We start from the raw sequence: 25657 nt of genomic DNA on the forward strand, positions 1-25657 counted from the left end.
GGGCGGTCGGGGGGGGGGGGGGGGAAGACAGGCTCTCCTAGATTCCAGGGTACAGAAAGCGCAATAACTACAAGAGTGTGTCTCGAAGTTTGGAGAACGGTAGCCTTACGGGAACCATCTGTCACTTTGGTCTGGGACAGAGCTGCGAACGAAGTATTTCTACATACACTAGTGGAGAAAAAACGCACCAAACATTCATATGGATATGAGGGTAAAAAAACGTTCATACGCGAATACGAACAAAGATATCGAAACTTACCGATATGACTGCTTCATAGAATACCAGCTGAGACCTGATCCCACCAGAGAACCTACTTCTCTAAGTTATGGACAGATAGCAAAGCGTGCCAATCACGAGCCTCCATATATCGTTCCAGCCCAGGCTTTCCAGTTGTGCTAACTAACCGAACTTTACCAGTTGAGATCACATCGTACCTAGATATTAAACAGTACTGAAAGCCAACAGCTAATGAATGCACTAACCCCGCGTTTCAGCGCACGAGTGCTCACAAACAGATGCAACAGAGGCAACCAGGCCCTGTCGATTGAATGCGACAGAACTAGACAAGGTAACCTGATATTCGAGTGTGGTTCGTACCATTATTCGGAAGACAAACCAATACAATCTTCACTGAGAGCGAAGCAAATGGGTAAATTTGCTTTGGATCATACGTGACAGTCAGCTTGCTACGATATTGCTTCGGCTGCAAAGATGCAATTAGGCGGCACGACAGAGATAGCATGCACCAAGCAGACTGCCGCAAGAGTATTGGCGGGAAGGCCCCGAGGAAGAAACTCGCGACCAAGGCCACGCGCAAAAGTGAACAAGCCACCGGTGGTGTGAAGAAACTCCATCGCTACAGGCTTGAGACCGTCACTCTTCGTAAGATCCGCCGTTACCAGAAGTCCACCGAGCTGCTCATCCCTAAACTCTCCGAACCAGAGTTCAGAAGACCGATTGAGGACGGATATGTTGTTCTACGTTTCAGTGGACATAATGTGAAAGTACACATCGCATGGCATACAAAGTTTATATATCTTCAATGAAAAAGCAGAATCCACGTTGAACTTGCACGGGAACGTGCAACCCACCTCCCTGCGAATAATAACAGTGAACCGCCTGCGAGCCTTTTTGGCTATAGTGTAAAAAGCGAACTGATCTTTTGGTACAGTAATCACGTGATCGATAAATTCATGGCATTAAAAAGGAACTATAGTTGTGCTCTATGACGTCTGGTTTCAAGTAATAAAAGCGCATTGGGTACGAAGGAAGACTAGTGATAGGGGATTAAAAATCGTACAGGGATCGTCGGGAAGAAGGGTTCAAGAAGTAAACCTAGAAAAGGTTATTTAATCACATGTTCCCGATCCCAGATTTTACGCACTCGTCGCGAGGAATTGAAAACGTGCTTCAAACATTAGGCTAACCTGACTAAGTCATGACCTATTCTGCACGTCAACCTAGTTTCAGCGACTCGGAAGCAATGCACAACTGTTTTCATCATTTTGTTGGTTACCAGTAAGTGCCTATCCTAGGAATCTCGAGAGTGCTACGAATTATTTGTTGTAATGGTTGAACACCGCATTTACCGATGGTATAGTGTTTAACTACTATCTGCAATGTCGTGAGTCCGAATCCCTATAGAGTTTCACTGCTATTGATTCTCAACAAGCAGCAAGCAGCTCATTATTCTTCCGGCAAAGACTAGCTGCACTCACAGGTTGATGTATGATTTGAAACTTTAAAGTTCTCTGACTACCTACAAACCAACACACGAAAGTTGAGTTATCGAAAACGTCTGCTCACAAAAGCACTGCAAAAGACTGCGGTTATAATAAAAGTCAAACTGTTTGGCACAAAGTGAAAGTGTGAAAAGGAGTGCAAATGCAACAAAAACAAGATGAAAAATAAGAGCGTAGTTGGAGTTTAATACAACAAACGGGAGAAATGCATAAGAAAACCGCAAAAACTAACCTCTTGCACTTCTTGAAACGTTCGCTGATCGGTTGGAACCCGAGATTCATTCGATTTTGTGGAAACTGGCGCACCAGTATGACGTGCACAATCACTGCCGTAATCCAACCACAAAGATAACAGTCGCGGCATTGACTGATAGATAAACTGACTGCCGTAGCTCAAAGCCAAACCGTAGTGCGTCAATGCTGCTTTAAGCAACGTGCTGAAAAAAGATCACCAAAGGTGGATGAAGTTATTCAATTCATATTTCATGCATGCCGAGTCGTTTCGATTTAGCTACCATATTCATTATGATGCCCACCATTAGTGCTGTCATTCGCTAAGCAGACTGTATAATTAAGCTGTTTACGATAGACCGGTATCATGTTCTTTCTAATCACCTACTTTTTTTCATTACAGAGTCATCCAAAATAGAAACGGACACAGGCGTAGCACAGTAAAGCAGTAGCTAGGAACACCGTGGTTTGACTACAACTGACATGAAGGAAAAACATGGATATTTACTTGGGTGAACTCCAAACGAAAACGTAAAGTTCGAAGGGGAATCAGGAACCTCAAAGTACCTCAGCCCTCGGGCTCGAGTGTCATGATCACTAGGCACTGAAAAGGCGCTACAGCTGAGCGATTAGTTTTTTCATCATCGGTTATATCCTGTGATGACACGTGTACAAGCACTAGTTTAAGTCCGGGTAGAGGACTAAGTCATGATAAGACTATTTGACAAAACGGATATGAGGTGAAATGGATTGGTTAAACGCTTGACCAGAGTGCGATGGGTGCTGCGAACACATAATATCATACTGTATCACCATCGTAGCAACCTGAACTCATCCAAGCACAATTTTATGTGGCGGAATAAATACTAAGGAACATTACGTCAAGGAAATTCGGCTATTTGGAGACGTGATATTTCCACTAGAAAAGAATATGGTGGACTCGTGAGGCTTTGTCTTCCAGCACCTTTTCGGGTCACTGGAACGTTCCTAATTTTGGCCGTGATTTTAACGAAAGCTTCAGGAAGAACTTAGGAATTGCCAGTGAGTATGAGACTACCAAGGATCAGGACAGTTCTGTTTCCCCCGGCCTTTTACGACTATTTTGGCAGAAAATCATCAGATTTCTTGCAATATCAACAACATTTGCTGTCGGAGTGATTGGAGACATCGAAACATGATTTTATCTGTATTCTTCATAAATGCTAAATGAGCTAGAGTAGACACCACTAAACTTGTCTGAGTGGAGAGTGCACGTCGAAATATTCCGTGCAGAAAGGCAGCTCGGTTCCAGGGTGGTCGTCTGGTTGAGTGCCTTTGTCGACTACTGCTTAATGATAACTTGATAAGAATCTCCTCCGGGAGAGACGCGAGGCTAGCCTGTTGCCTAATCTGGCTTTCTAATAGAGACAAAGGTGGATTGAATAAAATGTGCTTGAAGTCGGGTTGGCTGAAAGCTACAGTTCAGAATATCAGCAGGCACCGGCACGTAATGTGATGCCAGCTGGACTAAGTAAAAAAACACCAAAGTTGGACGCGAAACGTTGAACTAAGGTATCATTTGAGGTCGCTGTTTCATCCTCCAGGTTACGGATGGAAGGAATGAAGGAATGGAGAAAACTATCATGAGCTGTCAAAATACAGTGTTCAGATAAGGCTGACGATTTTAATGACACAAACACGATATCATCTGGCTCCCAATTGGCAGAAGTCACTCGGCAGACAGCCACGCTGTTTCACCAAATCCGACAACGGTGCAATGAGACACGCTGATAGTTCAAGTGAAAGCAGACAACAGTGTGACTAAGATCGATATGTTGGGGGCACATTCACATGCGTATAGAGGAACCTTGAGGCCCGAAGCTGTACGCATATTTACAACCGAGTACGTGTTTTAGTGGTAGCCAACGACCGTAAATCTATCCCACTGTAAAAAACGCATCCTGTGTTATTGATAGTCACTCGATGTGCCTCCAATCAGACGACAAGCTACCCTCAACCAAACACACTCGGATTAGTACTGTGAGTAGCCCCTGTTCAGGATGGTTGTTGTATATCAGCTGGCCAGTCCAAATATTGGAAAAAAAATAACGCAACTCACTCGTGTTGCTTGGCCACCGTAGCCAGGGAACATGCCTGATCTACGTAGCGGGCCAAACGGAAATGTGCCTCCTCACAACCTTCGTTAAGCGTGCAAACCTCCTCGTACATGCGTTGTGTGGCCTCGAAATCAAAACGATTTGTTTCCTCACAATAACGAGCACGTAAGAGCATTGCCTGAAGGAAAACGGTGAAGCGTATGTTTAATCGAAAGTAGGGTAGTATTTCTCCAGCATTATTATTCCTTCTAGCGGTGAGCACTATAGTCATCATTAACACCGACACCAGTGCTATACACCCATGCTTCACTTTAAAGATGCCTACATCTTGTAACGCCTGAGTATACAACACAGCTGCAGGGTCTTCAATAAAATCGGTTGGCGGCCTTCTTTTAGAGGTCTTCTTCTGAGAACCGCGTGGGTAGGGCGAGGAGCGCTGATAGTATCCAAGTCCTTGATTATCCCCTTCATGCTCATTTGTTGAATTGATATTTCTACCTCTTTGTTTGCGAAATCCGAAGTAAGTAGAAAAAACTGCACTGTGCTCACCCAACGATGGCCGGGGATGTTTGGGACACGACCAAACCACCATAATTTACTCGGCCAGATAAGTTGCTCAATTGAGTTCTCACTTGCACAGCAAGATTAGATCGTTCGGCAGTTCTCTCTAGCATGTAAAAAAAACTATCTACATGGTAGTCTTAAGAACACGACACCTGAAACCGAATGATATACCGTTCTGACAAGATCAATGGAGAAAAATATCAAAAACAATTGTAGCCCTCGATGTTCAGGCATCGATCTCGTCTACCAAACTCTCTGGGACAAAGTGTGCTCTATAGTACCCGGTGTCAATACAGGAGTTGTAGAGAGTGGGAACTAAGATGCAACCGCTAAATAAATTTTAAAAAGTGAATGTGAGTGGATGTTTAATCCACTAGGCGACGGTCACCTAGGTGGTTTGAAAAGTCCAGACAGATCAACGGAACGGTTGGTTCTGGTCGTTCTCCCGGATTAAGTCCGGGAAACTTTATCCATGGGATCAAACGGAGTCCCCAACCGAGCTATCCGACGAACCAGCTGCGGCCTGGGGAGCGGGGGGGGGAGAGATTACCGAAATCGTGCGACATTCAGAGAACATCTCAATCGTCGCTGCTGCAAGATTCGGAAACGGTGCTTAAAACAACAGTGATTGTAACATTCCAGTTGTTGGTGAAATGTTCGGTAGACATAAACAGACCTCGCCTATTGAAAGACGTAGTGAGGTAGTTTGGATTCACTACTGAACACGGTGGGCTGGCGTTCGAATGCGGCAGTGTTCTCCACTGATGAGCTACAAAATATAGTAGCGTGTAGCCGAAAACGCCGAAACGTATGACTGCTGTTACAAAGAAGCCAGTGCTAAAGCTTGTTGTTTCGGTAACATAGAAACATAGGCAGTTGATTTGACATAGGTCAGGCGAGCGGACATCTAAGGACATAGGGGTCAGCGAACGTTTAGGTCGAAGTGCGTAGGGGACCGGGTGAATGGGACGGTGCAAACGCTGAAGAACAGACTGATCAGTCGCTTGTTTGCGTCGAGCTACTAGCTAATAGTGAGTGTGGTTGCCAGGGCTGAGCAGATTTCCGGTAGGTATACTTCGTGATCCACAGACATAGAGTCACAGAAGCCAAACGACCGACTAACCTCTGGTCGTGGATTCAGAGAGTTGGACGGTGGCTATAGGTTAAAGCTTTATCAATGCCTATTAGACTCGAAATTAGGTGCCTAAACCACGTCTACAATGGAGCCATCCTGCGAAACAAAAAGTACTTTGAAAAGAAAGATGACCTAAAGCAACTCTGTGACAGCAAGTACCTTGCAAGCGTTGATGCCAAGAAGCTCTGATGTTCCCCAGCTCGACTTCTACGTCTGTTCTTTATCTACTCAATGGACGGTTCATCTTGTCTGATGGTAAGTCTACAGAACTAGTACATCTTAAACTCAATGAAGGTTGCAATTCTGTTCTCAGCTACTTTGAATATGGAAATACGATTTTTGGGATTATGGATTTTCAGACACCTATTCGAGATAATATTTAGAGTTGAACTTTGCTATTCAAGTGTCCGGTCACATAGACCCAGAGTGGTTGATTCAGTATTGATTCATCGATTCAAACGTGAAGTTCGTGCAAGGAAATACTCTGATATAAGTTTTCTTGATTGGTGATGCAAACATCGATAGAGAGCGAACATAAACAGTAACTAACAAAATACCTACTGACCTCTTGGAGTGACTTTTTTGAGATTAGTGGGTTCTTTGTTATGGAAGTGACGCTTGAATGCGGCTCGCTCGGGAAAGTCCCGTAGAGTTCTGGTATCCCTTTGTCCAAACAAGCCTGGGCAGCTTCTCTTTTGTCTGTTTGCCACAACAGCTTTGCACGTTCAATAAGTGCCTGAGGAATCCCAAAGGCTTCGGCACGTAAAACACATGTGTAAGCAGCCATAAATTGACCGGATCTGAATAGAATTAAAGCGATGACAGAAATAAGTGAGCATGAGCAAGGGTTGCTACTGTGGAAGGTCCATGAAAAGGCACAAAAAAGGCTTACAAAATACAGGGAAGTGACCAGCAGACAACCTGTTGCTCGTTTCGACAGCATTCGAAATTCTTGCACCATTCGGCCTGATTTAGTTATCTGAATCGAAAAGCCACCCCTTCGAAGAAAGAGCATGTTAGGCATCACTTTTCTATTAGACTTTCCCTCCCTGAATAGGCCATTTCCACCTCCTAAGGCTTCATGAATGCCTTTCTTCAGATTCAGTCAAAACCTAAAAAGGCCAAGAACCCAATAGCGTATACGAAATATAGAAAAACACCAACGTTACAAAGCTAATAAACAACACTGAACGATACCAACGTACCACTGGTTTTGGAAATATTCTAAATGTGTTTCGTCAAGCTTGGTAAAAGTCGCCATGTGCCTTGCAATAAAATACTCACGTCTTACTCATTGACGTAAATAAACGAAATCCAAGATACCTATAAGGCTAAAAGACACGTAAGTCAATCTGTATCTGACATCCTAGACTTCTGACTTCATAGTTTGTTGCTGCAGGGGTTGCTAATGCGAAATGCAACTCCAAAACAAAACCGACCCAAGAAAGAAACTGCCCAACTAGTCACAACAAAGACAGTGCGATTTCCAAGATAATTATAGAAGAGATTGCCCGGTTCCATCTCTAATCGACAACCATCTGGTTACGATATCGCCCGTGCTGAAGAGTATTGGAGAATTGATGAAGAGAGAGAGAATTGAAGAAAAGACCGCCCCGAAACAGGCAGAGATGAAACCATACAGATGCTATTCCGCCCATCGAGCAACGGAAATTAAGAATTCTGATGAGAAGTGTATAACTAAACTACATTGGGACATAAGCTCGATGAAAGACTTCGATACAAGTCTCCACGAAACGGCATAGATAATTTGAGGCCGAAGAGAGCTTCTAATTCGACATCAAGGCGTCATTACCAAAAACGTGATATTCGGGTAACCCCTCCTTAAGCGTTCCAAAATGATACACTGGTTAACGGTAGATGAGAGGCCTCCCACCACTATCATCCTAAAATTGTGACTTGGGCACTTGAACTACAACAAATATGATATACATGATGGAGTTTTTCTGCCTATACTGCGACAAAGTCGAACATCTTTATCCCAATAGAAAAAAATAGTGCTCAGTGCGAATCCCCAGATTGGCGGGATCCACTCGTTTCAACAGGAAGGTAGGCCAAGTTCCTGGATTTCTGGGATGTTTCTACACAGTTTACACGGCTCCACTGAAGGTCTCTCCAGACCAATCAGATATGTGGCCCAACACACTGTGTACCAGTAACCCAATATTCGGAATCAGTCGCCTCTTGCTAGGTCACACACATCAAGCATCTCATTGCAGCAGAGAGGATAACACCTATGCCCATACGTCGGTAACGTATGGGGCGGAAGTTACAGAGTCAATTGAACAGACATGTAACTAAACACCGTCATAACTTAAATTGCGCCAAACCAATCGGGAAACAATCCCTAAGACACGCGTTTGCAATCAGTGTGCTATTACCGCTGCACTCATATGGCAGAATCTGGAACTGTCACTTGCAATTCTAACATTCAGTAGTGGCAGCTAGAACCAACACAGATTATTCATATTTGATGACATTATCCTATACTTTCTTTGTAACAATCTAAAAAGGCTGCTGGCCTTCAAATGCGGTATCCCACAGCCATTACCATCCACATTTCAAGTGCCCTTCAGTCTCATGCCTTTGAGCGGAGTGCAGTCAGAAGGATCTGCAGCGAAAGTCACGATTACCGAATCCACGGAAGTTTTTTCTCGCTTTCAGGAAGGGCTGAACACTCAATAAGTGCTGGTGTTGAAGAGGTGTGAATGTTCACAGGAGGAAATCTCTGACACTAATTGAGGCAAACAAAGCTGCGTTACAGACTTGTCACCAAGCATAGGGGAAATATAACAGAGTTTGAATATTGTTATGCCCAGTAGGCAAAAGTTAACGCGGCAATAACGAACTGTTTTTCAAGAGATTAACATAAAACTATATACTGTACGAACATGACAAATATGATCATTAAATTGGATAGGAAATCCATACGTAGAAACAATCAATGGACACGATAAGTGACGAATCGCAAGCGGAGCAGGGTGTTTAACGTTATCAACGATTCAATTCTTTAGAAAGTAAACTTCTCCACTTGGTCACCTCACTATGGGAAGCAGGTTCATGACTAATGCACTGATCGCTATTAGAGATTTAGACATGTTCACACAACCCTCCAGAATTGTCGCTCTGTACTTGGGGGTAGTTTGGTTACTCTGACGTGTGCCCTATCGACAGGTCCTATGGTCAAGAGTTATCGCCCAAGAGAAAACACCTCACAGAATGAATCACTTGGTTTCCTGCGGTTGCCCTTGCACAGGGAAGCAACTACACAATCAAACCCCTCTGAAGTACCACAGCAGAAGTGGACAGGTGCGGCGAAAAATGAGTTGCTGTATCGCGGGTCACAGATGACAATCACTACTGAAATTACGATTATTCTACTAACAGGACGCAACGATCAAAAACCTACTTCCGAGTAAGTTTGGCTCTCTGTAACCAGTTCTGACCCAGAGCCAGACGCACACGGTCGAGCAGTGTGGCGATCAGCTGATCGTTTGGTGAGGCGACAGCCAAGGAACGGAGTTCCATCCATAGCAAGTGCAACGATGTGTGGTGTAGAGCAAGACAAGGTTCCAATGTGTGAAACGTTGGTTGACAAATTTTGAGGCGCGTATCCAGGAGAGTGAGGACCGACTCTACTTGAGTCTGCATTAAAAGTACGTAAATTGGGAGGAGCAGAGACACGGGAAAGAAATTTACACAGTGGTCTAGGATTGACAAAATTAACAGATTAGGTGTAATGAAACTTTGCATTTTGTGCGAATGTGTAGAGAAAATGTTAGCCTTGGTGCGAAAAGTAACTTCCAACATGATTATATATTGCTGGCTGAACAATGTGCCTAAGCATAGGTCTCATTAGGGTCGAACTTCATAACTAACAATTCGGTGAATCACTCACCACTTGTCCTAAGTTACTGGACATTAAGTAGCTGAGGTCTCATGGAACTCATGTACCAAATAAAGTATCAGCGGCTAAAGGCTAGTAGTTGTCGAGACCGACTGATCATGAATGAATTACGAACACCGTTTGTAAACATCCTTCGCAATATCCAGTTTCGTCTGACATAGTTGCGCACCCATAGGAGACGTGTACAGTGTAATGTGGCAAATCTCGATGTGACTGCCAGACCCAGTTACCTACGTTACTGCCAACAACAAACGCTGTATCATCTAGCTAAGCTCAAGTAGGAAGCACAAGGATGTACAGCAAGCCGCGGAAATTCGTCCTTACATAACAGCAACAACACTTAGGACGAATTTGATAAATAGTTAGTCATAATCCATTACACCACACCATTTGTAACCTGCAGTACTTCCACTCAGTAGTGTGACGGTGATAAATGAAACTTGGCTAAATTATCGGCCAATCCAGAACCAGTTCAATGAGGAAGGGGCCTGTGAGGAGCCGAGACAGCATATCAACAGGGAGCCGATCATTCGCACAATGCTCTCAGCTGCAAAACTTTTACAAATGGAGTAAAACGTTCTACACCGAAATGTTGCATTTTGTTGCGTATGTGCTCAGTCCAAAAACCGTCGCAATCTACGTTCACATTTTTACAGCTCACCAAATTTCATTGACCACTGAAACAACCATGCCTCTGGCTGAAAAGTCCTGTGGGATGATTTCCGAGCATCGATGAGATCCCGGGATGCCTAAACGGGGTTTAAAAGTTTGTACTGGTATCTCAAGTTAATTGCCCGATAGCTTTAGTTCATCAGGGATACGTCATAACTTTCGGAAATTCAATTCCATTGTGCGAATACTGAGGGCCTATCAACAGTGCCTGCGACATCGTCCGTTAAAAATTACGGTCAACTGGAAAAGTCAGGTGAGTGGCACAGGACAAATCTATTATGGTGTTTCGTCTTAGAATGTAAACTGGTCACTAAGAGAACTAGAGGGTGTGTTCTGCCACATTCTGTGTGACTTCGTTTACTAAGTGAAACGATGATGGAGAATACTGCTTAGCATCAAAAATATCCTCTAGACGAAGGAGACTTCTCTCGGGGAAAGGAGATTGTGGGACTAGAAGTATTGCTAACACCTAGTGTGTTGTCTCCACTGAAGCTGGTGCACACAATCAGCAGTTCCCAGGATGATCACGAAACAAGAGTTAATATGGACAAAGAAGTGTATGTGTATGAATTACGGGATATTTACACGAAGACTTCACCGCAGTTATAGCACATTCAAAGGTAGTCACATTACATTGACTTCAAAATAAACCAACCTGTTTCGTTGACATCCTTTCGGTATCTACCTATCATCCAACTTGGTTAAAGCAATAAAGATGAAATTTTGAAGGGTCATTTGGGTTTGGACGTGTTTATCACTTTGGTGCATCATGAAACAGAACCGTCAGACATGGACCGAATCATAGGATTCTTTGGTCAGGCTATAACCAACTCAGGTTCTCGGACCGATCATCCACACACAAAAATCACTTCACACGCATCGCATAATAAATAGCGAACTAACCTGGATGTCCCCATCCGACTTCCGATAAGCCAGAGCAGATGCTCCGTTCCGAACAGAATCACCACTGAGTACGAGTCGAAGGCGCTCACCTAAGGAAGACAACAACTCCACATCAGACAACGAACTTAGCCTAGCAATGGTTTCGTATGCACGTGCATATCCTCCAGGGCCCTCGAGAGCGGCAGCACTGAGTTCGTTCATCTGATTCAGGCGAAGTTTCGACAGCATACATGAGAATTCAGTCGAATCCTAAACAAATAGAGCACGCAACTTAGGCACAGGGGGCATGGTATATTCGAGCAACAATTATCTTACGTCAGAGCAGTCATCGCAACCAGAAGCCTAAGGAACTATGTTGACACTGCAGTCGTCCTGAGATGGAAAAATGGACGTTACTCATATCATATCCCCTCCTCAATTCACAAGGATATCTTACTCAATCACGGGACATTCTGTCAAAGGAGTCAGTCAAAATACAGTGTGAGAATGAGGGAGTCTGGATGAACAACCTTAATTCTTTTTGCTCACTTATCGATTTCTCTAGGTTGTTAATTTAAGAGAGATAAGCAGATTTTAACTTCCGACGTTTATTAATACCTTTGGATACCAATTCAGACAGGATCGTTAGTGTATGAGTCGGGTGTGGGGAATTTTTTCAGTTTGGGACATATCTTGCATTTCGGGCTGTTTCCGTTTCTATGAGACGCCGAAGTGAGCTTTTTACGCGCGTAACACTCATTGCAATGCTCGGAGTCTGTAAGTTCAAAAAAATCAGATCATTCGGCGCTTTGTACGTGCTTAGATATGCCATCATTTAAATGAGGGGGCGAGATGGACCAAGTGGTTAGAGCGCGAATTTACTGACCGGAAGGTCCGTGGTTCGAACCCGACCTCTGCCACTCGACTTCCCCTGTCTAGGCTTGGGCAACCTGGCAGTATCTCAGCCCTCGTGCCTCCTTCGTGTGGTATGGCAGCTAGGCCGGTGCCTAGCTGCTACAGCTGGACGATTATTATTATTATTATTATTATTATTATTATTATTATTATTATTATTATTATTATTATTATTATTATTATTATTATTATTATTATTATTATTATTATTATTATTATTATTATTATTATTATTATTATTATTATTATTATTATTATTATTATTATTATTATTATTATTATTATTATTATTATTATTATTATTATTATTATTATTATTATTATTATTATTATTATTTAATGAAAAACTCAAAAACTGTTCCAGCAAACCAAAACAATAGGAAGTAAGTTGAATAACCAACGTGCCACCGATAAATTGAGCAAAGCGGCTGTAAAAAAGCCATTGGATCTGCATCACTGAGTAATCACAGATTGTCTTGACCAAATTCACTATGCAGCCGGCTAGAACGAACCAGGCGGTCTCAGCTAATTCAGTATTGTGGAGCCCATCAGCTGAAGTAATGATAATCGTTTACGTTCAGTGCCTAACTGATATGCCACCTGACGAACTATGGGGGCTGAATTATTGCCAGTTTGCTCAAGCCTATATAGAATTATCAGTTTACGGCCAGTTGGTCCGGCTGCAGGATTGCGCTCGCTAATAATCGTCTTGAGGGTGGCAGCATAGCGACTAGCAGTAAAAGTGATCGGGCCAGTAAGGTTATTTAGCTGAAAGGCGCACTTTTTTGCTGGGCAGCGAGTTGACCTATCGGATTTTTTCACCGAAATTACGATATGGATGGAAGAGGAAAGCAACCAAAAATATCAGCTAGCAACGATCCAATTGAGACAAGGCTGATTTGAATGTGGGAAGGAACTTGAAGTCATAGAACCAATGTGCGCGGGTGGGACATGTATGTGTCTCCTTCGGAGGCCTCCAACCAGAGAACCAACAAATACCAATATGGATTCCGTCTGACGATCAAGACTCCCGTGCTGTAACACCACATTCTTGGGTTGCTCCTGTTCAGCAGGTGGCTCAGTTGCAAGGAGTATATTCCACACTAAGTTATNTAAGTGAGGGGGCGAGATGGACCAAGTGGTTAGAGCGCGAATTTACTGACCGGAAGGTCCGTGGTTCGAACCCGACCTCTGCCACACGACTTCCCCTGTCTAGGCTTGGGCAACCTGGCAGTATCTCAGCCCTCGTGCCTCCTTCGTGTGGTATGGCAGCTAGGCCGGTGCCTAGCTGCTACAGCTGGACGATTATTATTATTATTATTATTATTATTATTATTATTTAATGAAAAACTCAAAAACTGTTCCAGCAAACCAAAACAATAGGAAGTAAGTTGAATAACCAACGTGCCACCGATAAATTGAGCAAAGCGGCTGTAAAAAAGCCATTGGATCTGCATCACTGAGTAATCACAGATTGTCTTGACCAAATTCACTATGCAGCCGGCTAGAACGAACCAGGCGGTCTCAGCTAATTCAGTATTGTGGAGCCCATCAGCTGAAGTAATGATAATCGTTTACGTTCAGTGCCTAACTGATATGCCACCTGACGAACTATGGGGGCTGAATTATTGCCAGTTTGCTCAAGCCTATATAGAATTATCAGTTTACGGCCAGTTGGTCCGGCTGCAGGATTGCGCTCGCTAATAATCGTCTTGAGGGTGGCAGCATAGCGACTAGCAGTAAAAGTGATCGGGCCAGTAAGGTTATTTAGCTGAAAGGCGCACTTTTTTGCTGGGCAGCGAGTTGACCTATCGGATTTTTTCACCGAAATTACGATATGGATGGAAGAGGAAAGCAACCAAAAATATCAGCTAGCAACGATCCAATTGAGACAAGGCTGATTTGAATGTGGGAAGGAACTTGAAGTCATAGAACCAATGTGCGCGGGTGGGACATGTATGTGTCTCCTTCGGAGGCCTCCAACCAGAGAACCAACAAATACCAATATGGATTCCGTCTGACGATCAAGACTCCCGTGCTGTAACACCACATTCTTGGGTTGCTCCTGTTCAGTATATTCCACACTAAGTTATCAATCTAGTCAACCCCATGGGACGCTTCCTGCGGTCATGGATTGCTGTGACAGCAACTGCTCAGAAATCGAGCAGCCAGTGTGAGATTCAACGACAGGGGACATTGCTATTATGCTGCTCGTAGTTGAGAGTAAACCGAATTCTAAATTATAAGGAAGTTCTCTGCGCAGTCGAGAACAGTCTTCTGGAGTAGTACTATTGGATACAGGGCCATGTTAGTTTGGGTTGCATCTTTGGACAATGGAATGGCAAATTGCAATCATTTTATTAGTGAACATGACTAGTAAATGGTTATTGAGTCGTGATAAACTCTTCTCGTCAAACTACAATGTTTCCGCCACATGATGGTTAAAAAGTAGTCATCCAACCAGAGCGTCATGCCTACACGTAAGGTTGCTGAAAACTCTTCAACAACGCGCGACCGGTTTCGCCCTTGTTGGGGCTACCAGATAGGGCCTACACGTAAGGTTGCTGAAAACTCTTCAACAACGCGCGACCGGTTTCGCCCTTGTTGGGGCTCACCAGATAGGCGAAGATGAGTGTGTTTATCTCACTAATGAAATTCTGCCACAGATTATGGCCACGCAAGTGGGTAGAATGTGACTGGATAATCACAGAGCAAGCACGGAATTCCGGCTGATCAGACAACCGTGATATTTTAGTTAGTACACGAACTATTCACCAGGAGTTGTTCGATCATGGAGTAAGGTAATAGAGAAACTAATCGTCAAGACGTGAACTGACCACAACCGCGTGGGTAGATTGTGGATAAATAAATGTGAGATACAAGTGGCTACCTGGCGGAGAAGCGAAATCTCATCGCATCGCTTTTCCTGTGATAATCATATTTTTAGGAACAGTCAAAATAAGTTAGTTTAAATTTCTGTCAAATATAGACTTACCTTATTGTTGATTGCCAGAAACAGTCTACCAAGGTCAACAGACCAAGAGGAGCCTTGAGGATCCTGAAAAATGACAAGTAAGGAAATGTCAAGAACTCCTCATGAAGTGGCAGACAGAAAGAGTAATACGCCATAAAATTTGGCAAGTTCTCCCCAGAAATATGTTCTATTGTGAATGCTGTATTCTTCTGGCTATTTAAAATGCAAGAATCCGGCTAAGAAACATGGAGCACCTAATCATCTGAACCTTCTGCTTGTATGACTAATTGGTTTTCACTAAAATAAAGTGGATACGACTAGGCATCTTGGTGACTTACAAAGTAATGAGAAGTTCTTTCATAAGATTTTTCTGGCAAAGGGATTTGCCGCAGTCAAATAAGCAGCTATACAAAGGAAACAGGGTTTTGCCTGGCCACGACAAACAAAAGGCGAAGTAAAAGCATAGGAAAGTTGGATTCCTCCAGTTTAAGCGGAAATAATACGCAAAAAACATGGAGATTTTAGGGTGTGTATTGCCAGTCAATGAGCTGAAACCCCCACTTTATGTTTGCAATGCCGACAATGCCGACATTTTTAACGACAAGAAACGTGTCCTGAGCTGAAAGGTGGATTGACGTTCTCGTAATAGTGTCCCCAACACAATGGCGGTATTAGGTTATCCGGAGGATCATGTCTATTTGGCATAGACTCATCAAAGAACACGATGCGAACATAACAATGTCTGGATATTAACCGTTCAATGGTCGTTAGAATACAAACGATCTCGTTTGAATACTTTGAAAGTCAATTAATGCACTTCCAATGTATTTCTAATTCAACATGTCAAGGAAGGTTCAAGAACTCAGTTATTGGTATTATTGATTACTATGGTGTTCCAACAGAAAATTCAAAGAAAGAACATCCTGATAGGTGTCATACCGCGAACAGATGGAGCCCAAAAGGGAGTGATTCCCAAGACATGTGTAGGTTCTCACGGTGATCTCTTGGTCGCCATTTTTAAGTCAAATGACCATGCGCAGACTGAACTGTTGCCGTGAAGAAGCAAAATGATGAAAAATGAAGATGAAACGGTAAAACTATGACTTATTCCCCAGTGACGTTCTACTCTTGACTAACCAAATTTGTGGTCTCCTGCAGTGTACCCCAGTCACAGAGTCGCCAAGCGGCTTCCGCACGATAAGCATTCAGACGTTGCCTCCATCGAGCTGAGTGATGAACTGAGATCCCCGGACAGTTTGCGTCTGCTCGAGAAATAAGACCCCCAGCACGTTCCACCAAACCATGTAATCTGGCCGGATCGGAAAGTTCACACCGAAAGAGACCTCCGTATAGCATAAGCCGTCTTAGCTCCGTTGAATCTACAGATGCCGATGTTGAATCGGATCTCAAATGTGATGACTCTAATTCGGAGCTCGCCAGATTGTGTTCATACGCTGCCGCAGCCATATCCAACTGTTCTTCGTTCTCCAACTCTAATGCCCGCAGAGCAGAGAAGCGTTCTGAATGGGTGAAAGGAATGTGCATTTCATCTGAAGAGTTGGATTTCGCCCAACTGAGCGCCTGAGCTACCGGAGCTAGCTGACTCACGGCAAGCACACCTGCAAGACCTGAAGTGGACAAAACACCAAAGACTGAATAGAAATGCCGTAAAACTTGGAAGAAACAGTGATGGATATGTTCAGCGCAATGTCGGAAACCTGTTGATTTGGACAAAAACAGCTGGGAAAATACAAATATGCTCTACAACATTTAAAGCGAGTCCCAAAACCCACAGGGAGTGAACACTCAGCAGAACGGAGTACCGAAGAGGTAACATAACTTGAGTAGGTGGAAAGGTGGAGAAACCGGCGAACCACCGCAACAACACTAGGTTCAATGTTAACGTTGATGTGGGAAATATTCCGTTACATTCTACAGCAGAGAGTCATGCGTACATTCCAAAGCAATCACATGGGTATATACAGGAAGATGAACGGCTCATGAGAAAGGTGGATTCCACCATCGGTTGGAATTAGTGTAATTACTGTTTTTGAGATACCAGACATGACAGTGAGTCAACATGGCAAAACGATGAAGGCGGATTTCAAGTTGTGCCAAAGTCGTAACCTAACATTATAGTAGCCCAGCGATGGAGGTGATTAGCAGCCTGAGCCGAAGATAGCCAATAATGGTCTGTGGTCCATGCAAGGGATAAAATACCGGTTGTGTGGAATTGCGTGAAGTTTCTTCACATCGAAACTCAAGGTCAGCGCTTTCTTTTCACTCTACTTGTTTTGTCAATGTTATCAGAGTGAGCAAGAAACAGGCACCGCAACAACATGACATTCTGAAGCACAATCTGTCACGATAACCATCCTCTTTAAATTGACTGCACAAATGGCAACAACAATATTGGAAGATATAACATTAGGTTTAAGGCGCGGTTAAAACATGTTCACCGTGAGCTGTTTGAGGCAATTCGATACCCATTATTCTACATTTGGCTAGAATCCCACATTTTCTGCCGCCAAACACCTTGTCAACTATGGCCACCAGGTCGACAATTCTTCAACTTTCCTGTGTGAGATTCACCTTAAGGTTTTGTCAAATAGGCAGTTTATGGTAGGCCTTTGCTCACAAAAGCACTTATGTAAGACATTTCACCCACCCTGGTTTGGTTGACCACGGCTTTACATCATATTGCCATCCGTTAGAATTTGAATCTCTCTTCATCTGTATGTTAGTTCACTCGTTATTTATGCAAGGCGCGGTGTGTGGCCGAGAGCACTTCCTACAGTTCCGCTCTTCTTTCATTTCAAATACTTCAGCGCAAAAGTAGGTAGAAAGGTCTACACGGGTTAAAAAATGATATTCTTACAATTTACGGACTCTACAATAGCAAGACAAGAAAAAATGCAGGAAAAGTGAGGCGCAAATAAGCCATTGCTTAAAACGTATGATGAACGGACGTCTGAAACCAAGTCTTGTATTTCCAATATGCATATCCTCGCAACATGACTGCAACTTTTGTTATCCCATAAAAGAAGTGAAGGAAAGGGCCTTGTCCTATTTATAAGAAATACACATAACTATGTGGGAGCTACCGATACCGCTCGCATCGGAAGTCATAGTCTACCTCCATAAGCCAAACAAAAGCCGACCGGGTCCGTGACAGACGGCGATCGGATACTCATCTTATCAGCTTCCGCAGGGTACCGTCATAAATAATTTAGACCCATTAAACAGGCGAGTCCGAACTGAATGGTGCTCTGCAAGGACAGGTATAGAGACACCCGACCTCCACAGGTCCGCGTAATATTAAAAAAAACTTGTCTGGGTCACTAAACTACACATTGTTGAGATAAATTCAATTCTGTTTAGAAAACCCTCAGGGCAAAGAGACACCCTGATAAGTCCTCTGAAGACTGACGAGTTCGAGAAGGGAGATATATAGCCGGCCAAGCTACCTGCCAGAAGTGACGGAGAATTTAGAACTTTGCAGTCCCCTTTAATGTGTTCTGCGTATAACTGTGCTTACATTAGGAGACAGTATCGGTAGTGAGAGCTTATAACAGAGACAATTTCGAAACAGCCGACGTCAGGCAAAGAAACATGCACGTATATTAATGATACTTAAATTAATTTGCACACATGTGGCACTGCCTTCCAGCACCGAATGCTTAGCTGACATCTGATGGAGATTTGCCGATTCATGGAGGTTGAAACACATAGTAGGCCACAGCTGGTTCGCAGTTGCGCTGCTAAACGTAGGTCTTTGATGCTGGTGCATGCTCGAAGAAATACAGTCGATAGGCGAAGACACAGAAGTTTGTTACTAACATTTGGTCCTACTTTGCTGTCATGGCAATGAACAGTAGCACCAAACTATGGTTAATAGTTGACTGGCACAGAGAAACGCATTAATGGTAATCGTTCATTCAATAAGTAATCAAGTAAAGCACACGTCGCCTACCGTCTGTGTCGCGTAACAAGGTGTAGGTGTCCAGCAGACCTGCAATAGCAGCCAGCCCCGTAGAGCCCAAGACTAGAGAGTTTCGGGAAGTCCGTTGATTGAGGTCTTTGGATCCAGGACCAGGCATAAAACGATCCGACAAGGAGTTCATGAGTGCGGCACCCGTGTTGAACGCTGACTTGTTGGCAAGTTCGTCTTCGTCGTAAGCTAATTCCCAGTGAAGTAGCGCACGCGCCAATCCGCCACATTTGAGGCTCGCCTTAGCTTGTAACAGATGCGGAATAGTTTGTAGAAAATCACCTACTCGTTTAACGGCTGTAAAGAGCAGAAAGAAAACAGTGAGAAACGTAACGGTGACTAGTTAAAATACATTTGGATGAGTTTACAAAGACACAGATATGGAAAGTTCAACATACCTTCTGTAGAGACTGTTTTAGATGTTGATTTGGAACTATTGTTGGTGGAAAGTGTGGTTTGTTTTTGAGGCCGTAATGCCTTCTCTTGTTCCCTATACCAACGACCAAGATGATCTAGCAGTCCAAATACTGTTTGAGCGGCCAAAGGGAACCACGGCTGCCAGTGAGTAGCATCACGACATCCTTGATCACAAGAACGCATCTGAAAGCGGTATGGACAGGGTAGTAGAGAGTAAAACGAAAGCATAAGTGACATAGAAAGCGAGTCAAGAGTACCAATAAGCTCACTTACCTCGGACATTGTCGTGGTCAGTAGGACGTCATTAAGCGAAGACGGATCACTTGTCCCTGAATCCATAGCCGAATCAACCTCGGTGAGAACGGTGAGTATTTCAGAACGGATCTATTCAACACGGTAAAGAGTGATGATGGTAAGGGAAATCTCGTATGACCAATTGTAAACCAGGAAAACAGCATTAAAATGAAATTATTCGACTATTCCAAGGTGTACAGGTAGCTTATTCGGTTATCAACCTGACGAAAAAGTTCGGGCAAAACATCTAGGTTGTACTGCAGAGCCTCAAGACAGTAAGCATGACAGAATTCACAGAGCGGAAAAGTATTTTCATGTTGTTATTTCTCAAGCTGCCACAGTAATAAATCAACAGACGACAAACAAAAAAGGAGATTATGCCGAAACATAGATCAGTATTGATTGAGAGATGGGATCAATTCAATGGCTGAACTCGGGTTGCAAACAAAGCTTTCTTCGTGGTTAATCTTCTGGACTATCATATAGCAAACCTTGTTCACTACATTCGCCCTAGTCATTAATTATCTGGACAGCTTCGGTTGACTCAAACGGTCTGACAGGCAAAAAGTAACAAGATGCGTGATAAACCATTGGTTGTTGAATGGCCAAATGGTCCATGTGTCGTGTGGCTCAGCTGAGCATAGGTGATGAAAGGTGAAGGATAAACTTGTCTAAGTCCGGGTAGCGAAACTTCATTGTGACTGCTTTTATAGTGCCTGGTAGCCTTGAGTTTAAAACAAGGGCACTCCATGAGTGGCCTGAAAGGCAGTGCCACCGCCAACGTTGTGGTTCCAGAACGGGACCACTAACTTTAGCCTGACCAGCCGTATTTTCTAGTTTTGGCCAATGAATCCAGCTGGACACGAACAAACTGGCAGTCACTGGGTTTGACTCCGTCACATGCATTGATCGGTTGTTTCCCCGGCACAGGTGTTGCCTCTATGTTGTCTTCACTGTATCTTATCACAGGCAATCGTAATTGAATTTATCAGACTCCATGTATTGTGTGCAATATGGAAATTACTTTACTTAACTCACCTGATCAATGCCATCTTGATTGTTCTCCAACAAAATCTGTAAGGATGCATGCTCCAACGCAAGACGAGCGAAACCGGCATCCGTTTTGACCACAGGCTCACAAAATTGGAAAAGGTCCGATGTATGTGGCGAACGGATCTACCGTGGAACGGTAAGTCAAAACGGAATAGGGCAACTTACATTCGCACACAACGAACCGGCCCAGAGACGAATCCAAGACTCAAAACTGAGATCGTCGGTACAACTGGTAATCAGTGGTGACCGAATCGTTGACCAATCTGTAAACGCTTCAACGGCATACCTAGGGCAGGAGCCCAATAACGAAATAATCCATGAAGAAGGGAGAGATGACAAGAAGATACTTTGATTTTGACGGGAGTGAGTTCAAACGGTATTAGGAGATAACAAATATACTGGTACCAAGAAGGTAAATGTAATGAAATTCAAGTGACGCTGCAAAAATTAGTCCGTAGAGTCGGAAGATTTTGAAATCTGACATCTGGAGTTCATCCTGAGCTGAACCTATACTATGAAGTACAAAAGTAAAGCTGATCCACGCTTGTCAAAGATCATCATCATGAACCTCTAGGGCATATTTAAGGCCACAGGCTTAACAAGTTATTTCTGTCGCAGTAAAAAAAATCACTGTGGTGAGAAAATATTCTGATAACCCAGCGGAAAACATTTCACTTCGACAGTCAGGCGGGAAAGCACAATCAAATTGAGAAACGCTGTGATTTTCAATCGCTACATTAAATTCATTTCGTTCTATATCGGTAAAGTGAAATGCAGTGAGCAGTACTCATTCAGGACAAGCAGTTTAACTAAAAATGTACCGCGGTAGCTTGTTGGGCTAGATGAACACACTATCCATGGAGTGAAGTGACTGGATACGTGTAAGTGTGTTTATAACTGGTGTAACAGTGGTTGGTAACAGTGGTTGCCTTGATTTCCTCCAACATTTCTGAATGAAACTGCAACTAAATAATATCCCTAAGAAATAGGTGCGAGTGCTTTCGAAGACAGGGAGGGTTCGGTAACACCCAGAGCATACACTAGAATGGTTGTGAAAACGACTGCCATGGGAAATACGACGAAAACTTTCGAAAAATACACTCATTTGCAAATCAATTTGGGCTGCGCCTACCCGATGAGCCCCAAGAAGAATGAAACCGATCGTGGGCTGTCGAAGAGTTTTCAGCAACCTTATGAGTAGTTTCCTTTACGACGAAAACTTATTTAGAAGACAGATAACACATGCATTGAGTAGCTGTCTCAGTTACGATCGGCTTTGTCACGTATCTAATTTTTAGTTTGGAGGGAAGAGATGCTCTAGGTGAAGGGAAAACAAAAGTCGTAGCTATGAGACTACAACAGTAGAGTTAGGAGTGGGTGAATTAAGATAGATGAGTAATGCTTAACTAAGCTGTGAAAACCCAATCAACCAGCAAGAATTCGGATCCTCATGTAGCGCAATTAAATGCTGTCTTTAGCAGACACCAGTTAACTTGGACACATACGACAAGACAGATCGATGCAAAACACAGCTTCATCTGTTATACTCACCGTGATGTGGTCAACGGGGCGAATAAGTCACACAAATGATCTGGGAACAGCTTCCACAGATCAGTTCCAGAGACAAAGGGCATCGCTGCAACATCTTCTGTCACCTTATTGGTTGTATCAGCAACTTCGGCTGACGATAAACCGGCCCCTGTGGGTTTTCCTCCCTCGGGTATTCGGAACAGTTTCAGAAGTTCTTGAATGGCCAAGGCAGTGGAATCCTCGTAGAGAAAAGGAAAAATGACATAGACAACGATAACTGAAGTACTGCCCAAGCACCCCTATTAACCAGGCTGGGTATAATGAACAGGCAAAATTGTCCCATTGTTTGCTTTGCCCTGAACAACCCTGAAGTCAACTAAAAGTGCATCGGTGGTTCACTTGGCTGATTCAAGTCACGCGCTTAATTCTGAAGTCGTTTAGAGAATGCTGTACCAGCGCTTGCCTGTCTACGGAGATTTTATCAATATCAGCTTTTTGTCACAGGTTAGGCAGTTGCATTCAGAATGTATACCATCATAAGGCTTTTTCACGCGAATTAAGAGGTACATCGTCCGATCATGTGACCCCCGGTCACACAGGCAAATTGATAGTGACGTAAAAGTTTTTACGATGTTAACCAAAGACTCCAATTTAATGTTGTCTCACTCGCCTGTAATGTTCGAAAAGATTCATGTTCGCTAACTTGTGTCCTGAATTTACCAATGGGTTTCAGTCTGCTAAATAAAACCCAAAATTTAAAGAAAAAGTGAATTTATCGAAATAAGTTCCAAACTGCCTTGTTTAGATTGCGTGGACTTCAAAAGCAATAATTCCCTTTGTCACGTGGTTCGTGAAGCCCTAGAGAATGAAACATACGATGCAAAAGGAGTGGATACTAAGTCAGAATTGCCTATTCTACTCACGAAGACCAATCAATAAAGCACAATAAGAGAAAACGCTTACCAGTTGCTTTGGACTAGCCGCACGGAGATAAATTTTCGCCAATTCACACAGCATAAAGAACGAAAAAGATGGGTCGTTCACATGAGTCATTTGAGTAGACCCCGTCATGGAAGAAGTAACACACATAGAGAGGCATATCCTATAAAGAAAAATGGAACGGATTAGGAGCGGCGTCTTGTGTTCAGGTGATGCATTCAATCCACAAGGCTCAAGCGTAATGTTACCTTCCGGGATCAATGGCTCCCAAATTGCCCAACCACTGTGCATACAGCAATCGCATTCGTTCGTCTATATCACGTGTAAGCCCTTCAAGTAGTGCGGAAATCAAATCTCCAAGTAGCAAGGAATTGCTGCGAATGACTTGACCCGGGGTTTCGAGACTGTCTAAACGGTTGATTGGAATGGCGGGTTCGGAAGCGCTGTCTCGATCATGATTTCCGTCAGCAGCTGGCAGAGCTGATGAGAGATCCTTTACAAGACTGGACATGTTCCAAAGACGGGCAACAGTAGGGTGGCCAGCAACAGCGTCCGCATCACCAAGTTCCGAGGTCAAGGCCAAACGACGAACTGATCTGCTGGAGTGTGTGAGGGCGGATAGCCAGGCACACAATCCTCTGCGAAGAAAGGATTCCGGTAAAGTAGTAGAATCGGATGAGTCGAAGGAACGCCTGAAGACAGGAACGGAAAATGGGTTATGCACAGTGCACCTTGGCTTTTCAGCACGGACTGAGTTCACAACATTCGAGGTGGAATAACAGATGATCAAGCAAGAAATTGTGAGAAACATGTGCACAGCACATACCGAAAATTCCAATTAGTTTTTATGATACAATCACTAGGAGTGGATTGTTCGTAGCTCAAAGTGGGAAACCATAGAACGTATTTCGTGAACCACAACTAGGATGAAGACAGCATCTAGTTAAACCAGGCTGAAGGCTGTAAGACATGGACTGGATAAGGATGATCAGCAGTGAACACCAGACATCGCTTCGAATCGGTCAGTAGCTATGAGGATCAGTCGATGAAGTATCTGGGTCATGAGGTGAGGGGCTATTGTGAAGAGTCTAACAAATTACTTAACTCAAAGGAGTAATAGAAAAGTTGCATTTGCATCATTCTACCACCTTACAACTTACCATGAACACAAGTCATCCAAAATTTCTTGGTAGGTGAGGAGCATTGGGACTCTTGGAATGAAAAACATGCAGGATAGCCTGTCACCAATTTCTTCCCTGTAACCATAGAAATGAAGTAAATCTGGAGTGGAAACGTAGAAGAGGTAGTGAAACATTACGCTTGTCAAAATGCAATGCACGTAGAGCTTGACTACAATTTTTAGACTACGACAGTCAGCCCCGGGCTCACGATCTAACTGACCATGCTAACAACGAACGCTTCTACAAGGCTTGTAAGGTTGATGAACCTCCCACCATGCCAGCAAGCTTGGCGGTTGCGCATGTTGTGATTCTTTCGAAATTCATCCTCGCATCCTGCATAGGAAATCTTCAAGTTGCCAGGACCCCCAGTAACCGCAAATACACAGATCACACTAATGGTTGGCCGGTCTCTGACCATGCGCAGTTCAATCTATTTCATATTAACATGACTGAAATTGGAACAGACTCTGCCCGTAATTCGCTTAAGTCACACATTTAGAGCAGCTAGGATGTACCCTTTCGTCTTACGGCAGACGCCAGTTACGAAGTTCAGCATCGAGAATTTTCACTTATTCTGGTGAATCCACTCAAAGCGGTGCCAGGCTTTGATCTCCGAACATCCGACACGTGACACGAGTCATCATCATCATCATCACTGTTAGCTGTAATAACCGCGTACTCGTCGTACAATGGTTGCAGCTGCCGCAGTTTCGTTCACCGATGATTTGTGGGAGGGGGTAGGTAGCTGCGCATTGCAGGCGCGAGCTGGTAAGTTGGTGCATAAATCCAGCACTGTCAGTGGGCTGTCAAGTGGAGGGGGGTTGGAAAAGCAGCTATGCATTGAAGGCAATAGCTTGGATGCACGAGCGCCATTGAGGGCGCGACTGGGCCATGTCTGACAATGTCTCCAGCCATTGATGTGGCCCGTCTCGGGGTCCCCATCCAGGAAGACCGCAATTACCACCGCAGCTGAGTTTGCTGGTAATGGCTTTCACACTTCGCTGCCAAGTCATTCTTTCACCGCCTCTGGCTCTCTTCCACCCTTCACATGGTTGGGCGAAAAGAGCCCTTCGAGGAAGTCGGTCGATTGGCATACGCAGCACGTCGCCAAGCCA

The 25657-nt window shown here is 43.8% G+C and overlaps 1 protein-coding gene across 1 annotated transcript in view; it reads right to left on the reverse strand.

Moving 5' to 3' along the window:
* The window catches only part of T265_02097 (hypothetical protein), a gene marked incomplete at both ends in the record, with an annotated part of 59774 nt that overhangs the window by 14636 nt on the left and 19481 nt on the right, over window positions 1-25657 (reverse strand). Inside the window, 16 exons of the mRNA XM_009166256.1 lie at window positions 1976-2180; window positions 4073-4248; window positions 6335-6569; window positions 9197-9432; window positions 11270-11518; window positions 15159-15221; window positions 16275-16765; window positions 19111-19425; window positions 19527-19728; window positions 19819-19929; window positions 20878-21015; window positions 21058-21178; window positions 22444-22661; window positions 23386-23524; window positions 23610-24053; window positions 24522-24617. Coding sequence (XP_009164520.1) covers window positions 1976-2180; window positions 4073-4248; window positions 6335-6569; window positions 9197-9432; window positions 11270-11518; window positions 15159-15221; window positions 16275-16765; window positions 19111-19425; window positions 19527-19728; window positions 19819-19929; window positions 20878-21015; window positions 21058-21178; window positions 22444-22661; window positions 23386-23524; window positions 23610-24053; window positions 24522-24617 — 3439 coding nt within the window. The remainder of the gene's footprint in view (window positions 1-1975; window positions 2181-4072; window positions 4249-6334; window positions 6570-9196; window positions 9433-11269; window positions 11519-15158; window positions 15222-16274; window positions 16766-19110; window positions 19426-19526; window positions 19729-19818; window positions 19930-20877; window positions 21016-21057; window positions 21179-22443; window positions 22662-23385; window positions 23525-23609; window positions 24054-24521; window positions 24618-25657) is intronic.

Source organism: Opisthorchis viverrini (assembly GCF_000715545.1).
Source record: "Opisthorchis viverrini unplaced genomic scaffold opera_v5_24, whole genome shotgun sequence".
Lineage (NCBI taxonomy): Eukaryota > Metazoa > Platyhelminthes > Trematoda > Opisthorchiida > Opisthorchiidae > Opisthorchis > Opisthorchis viverrini.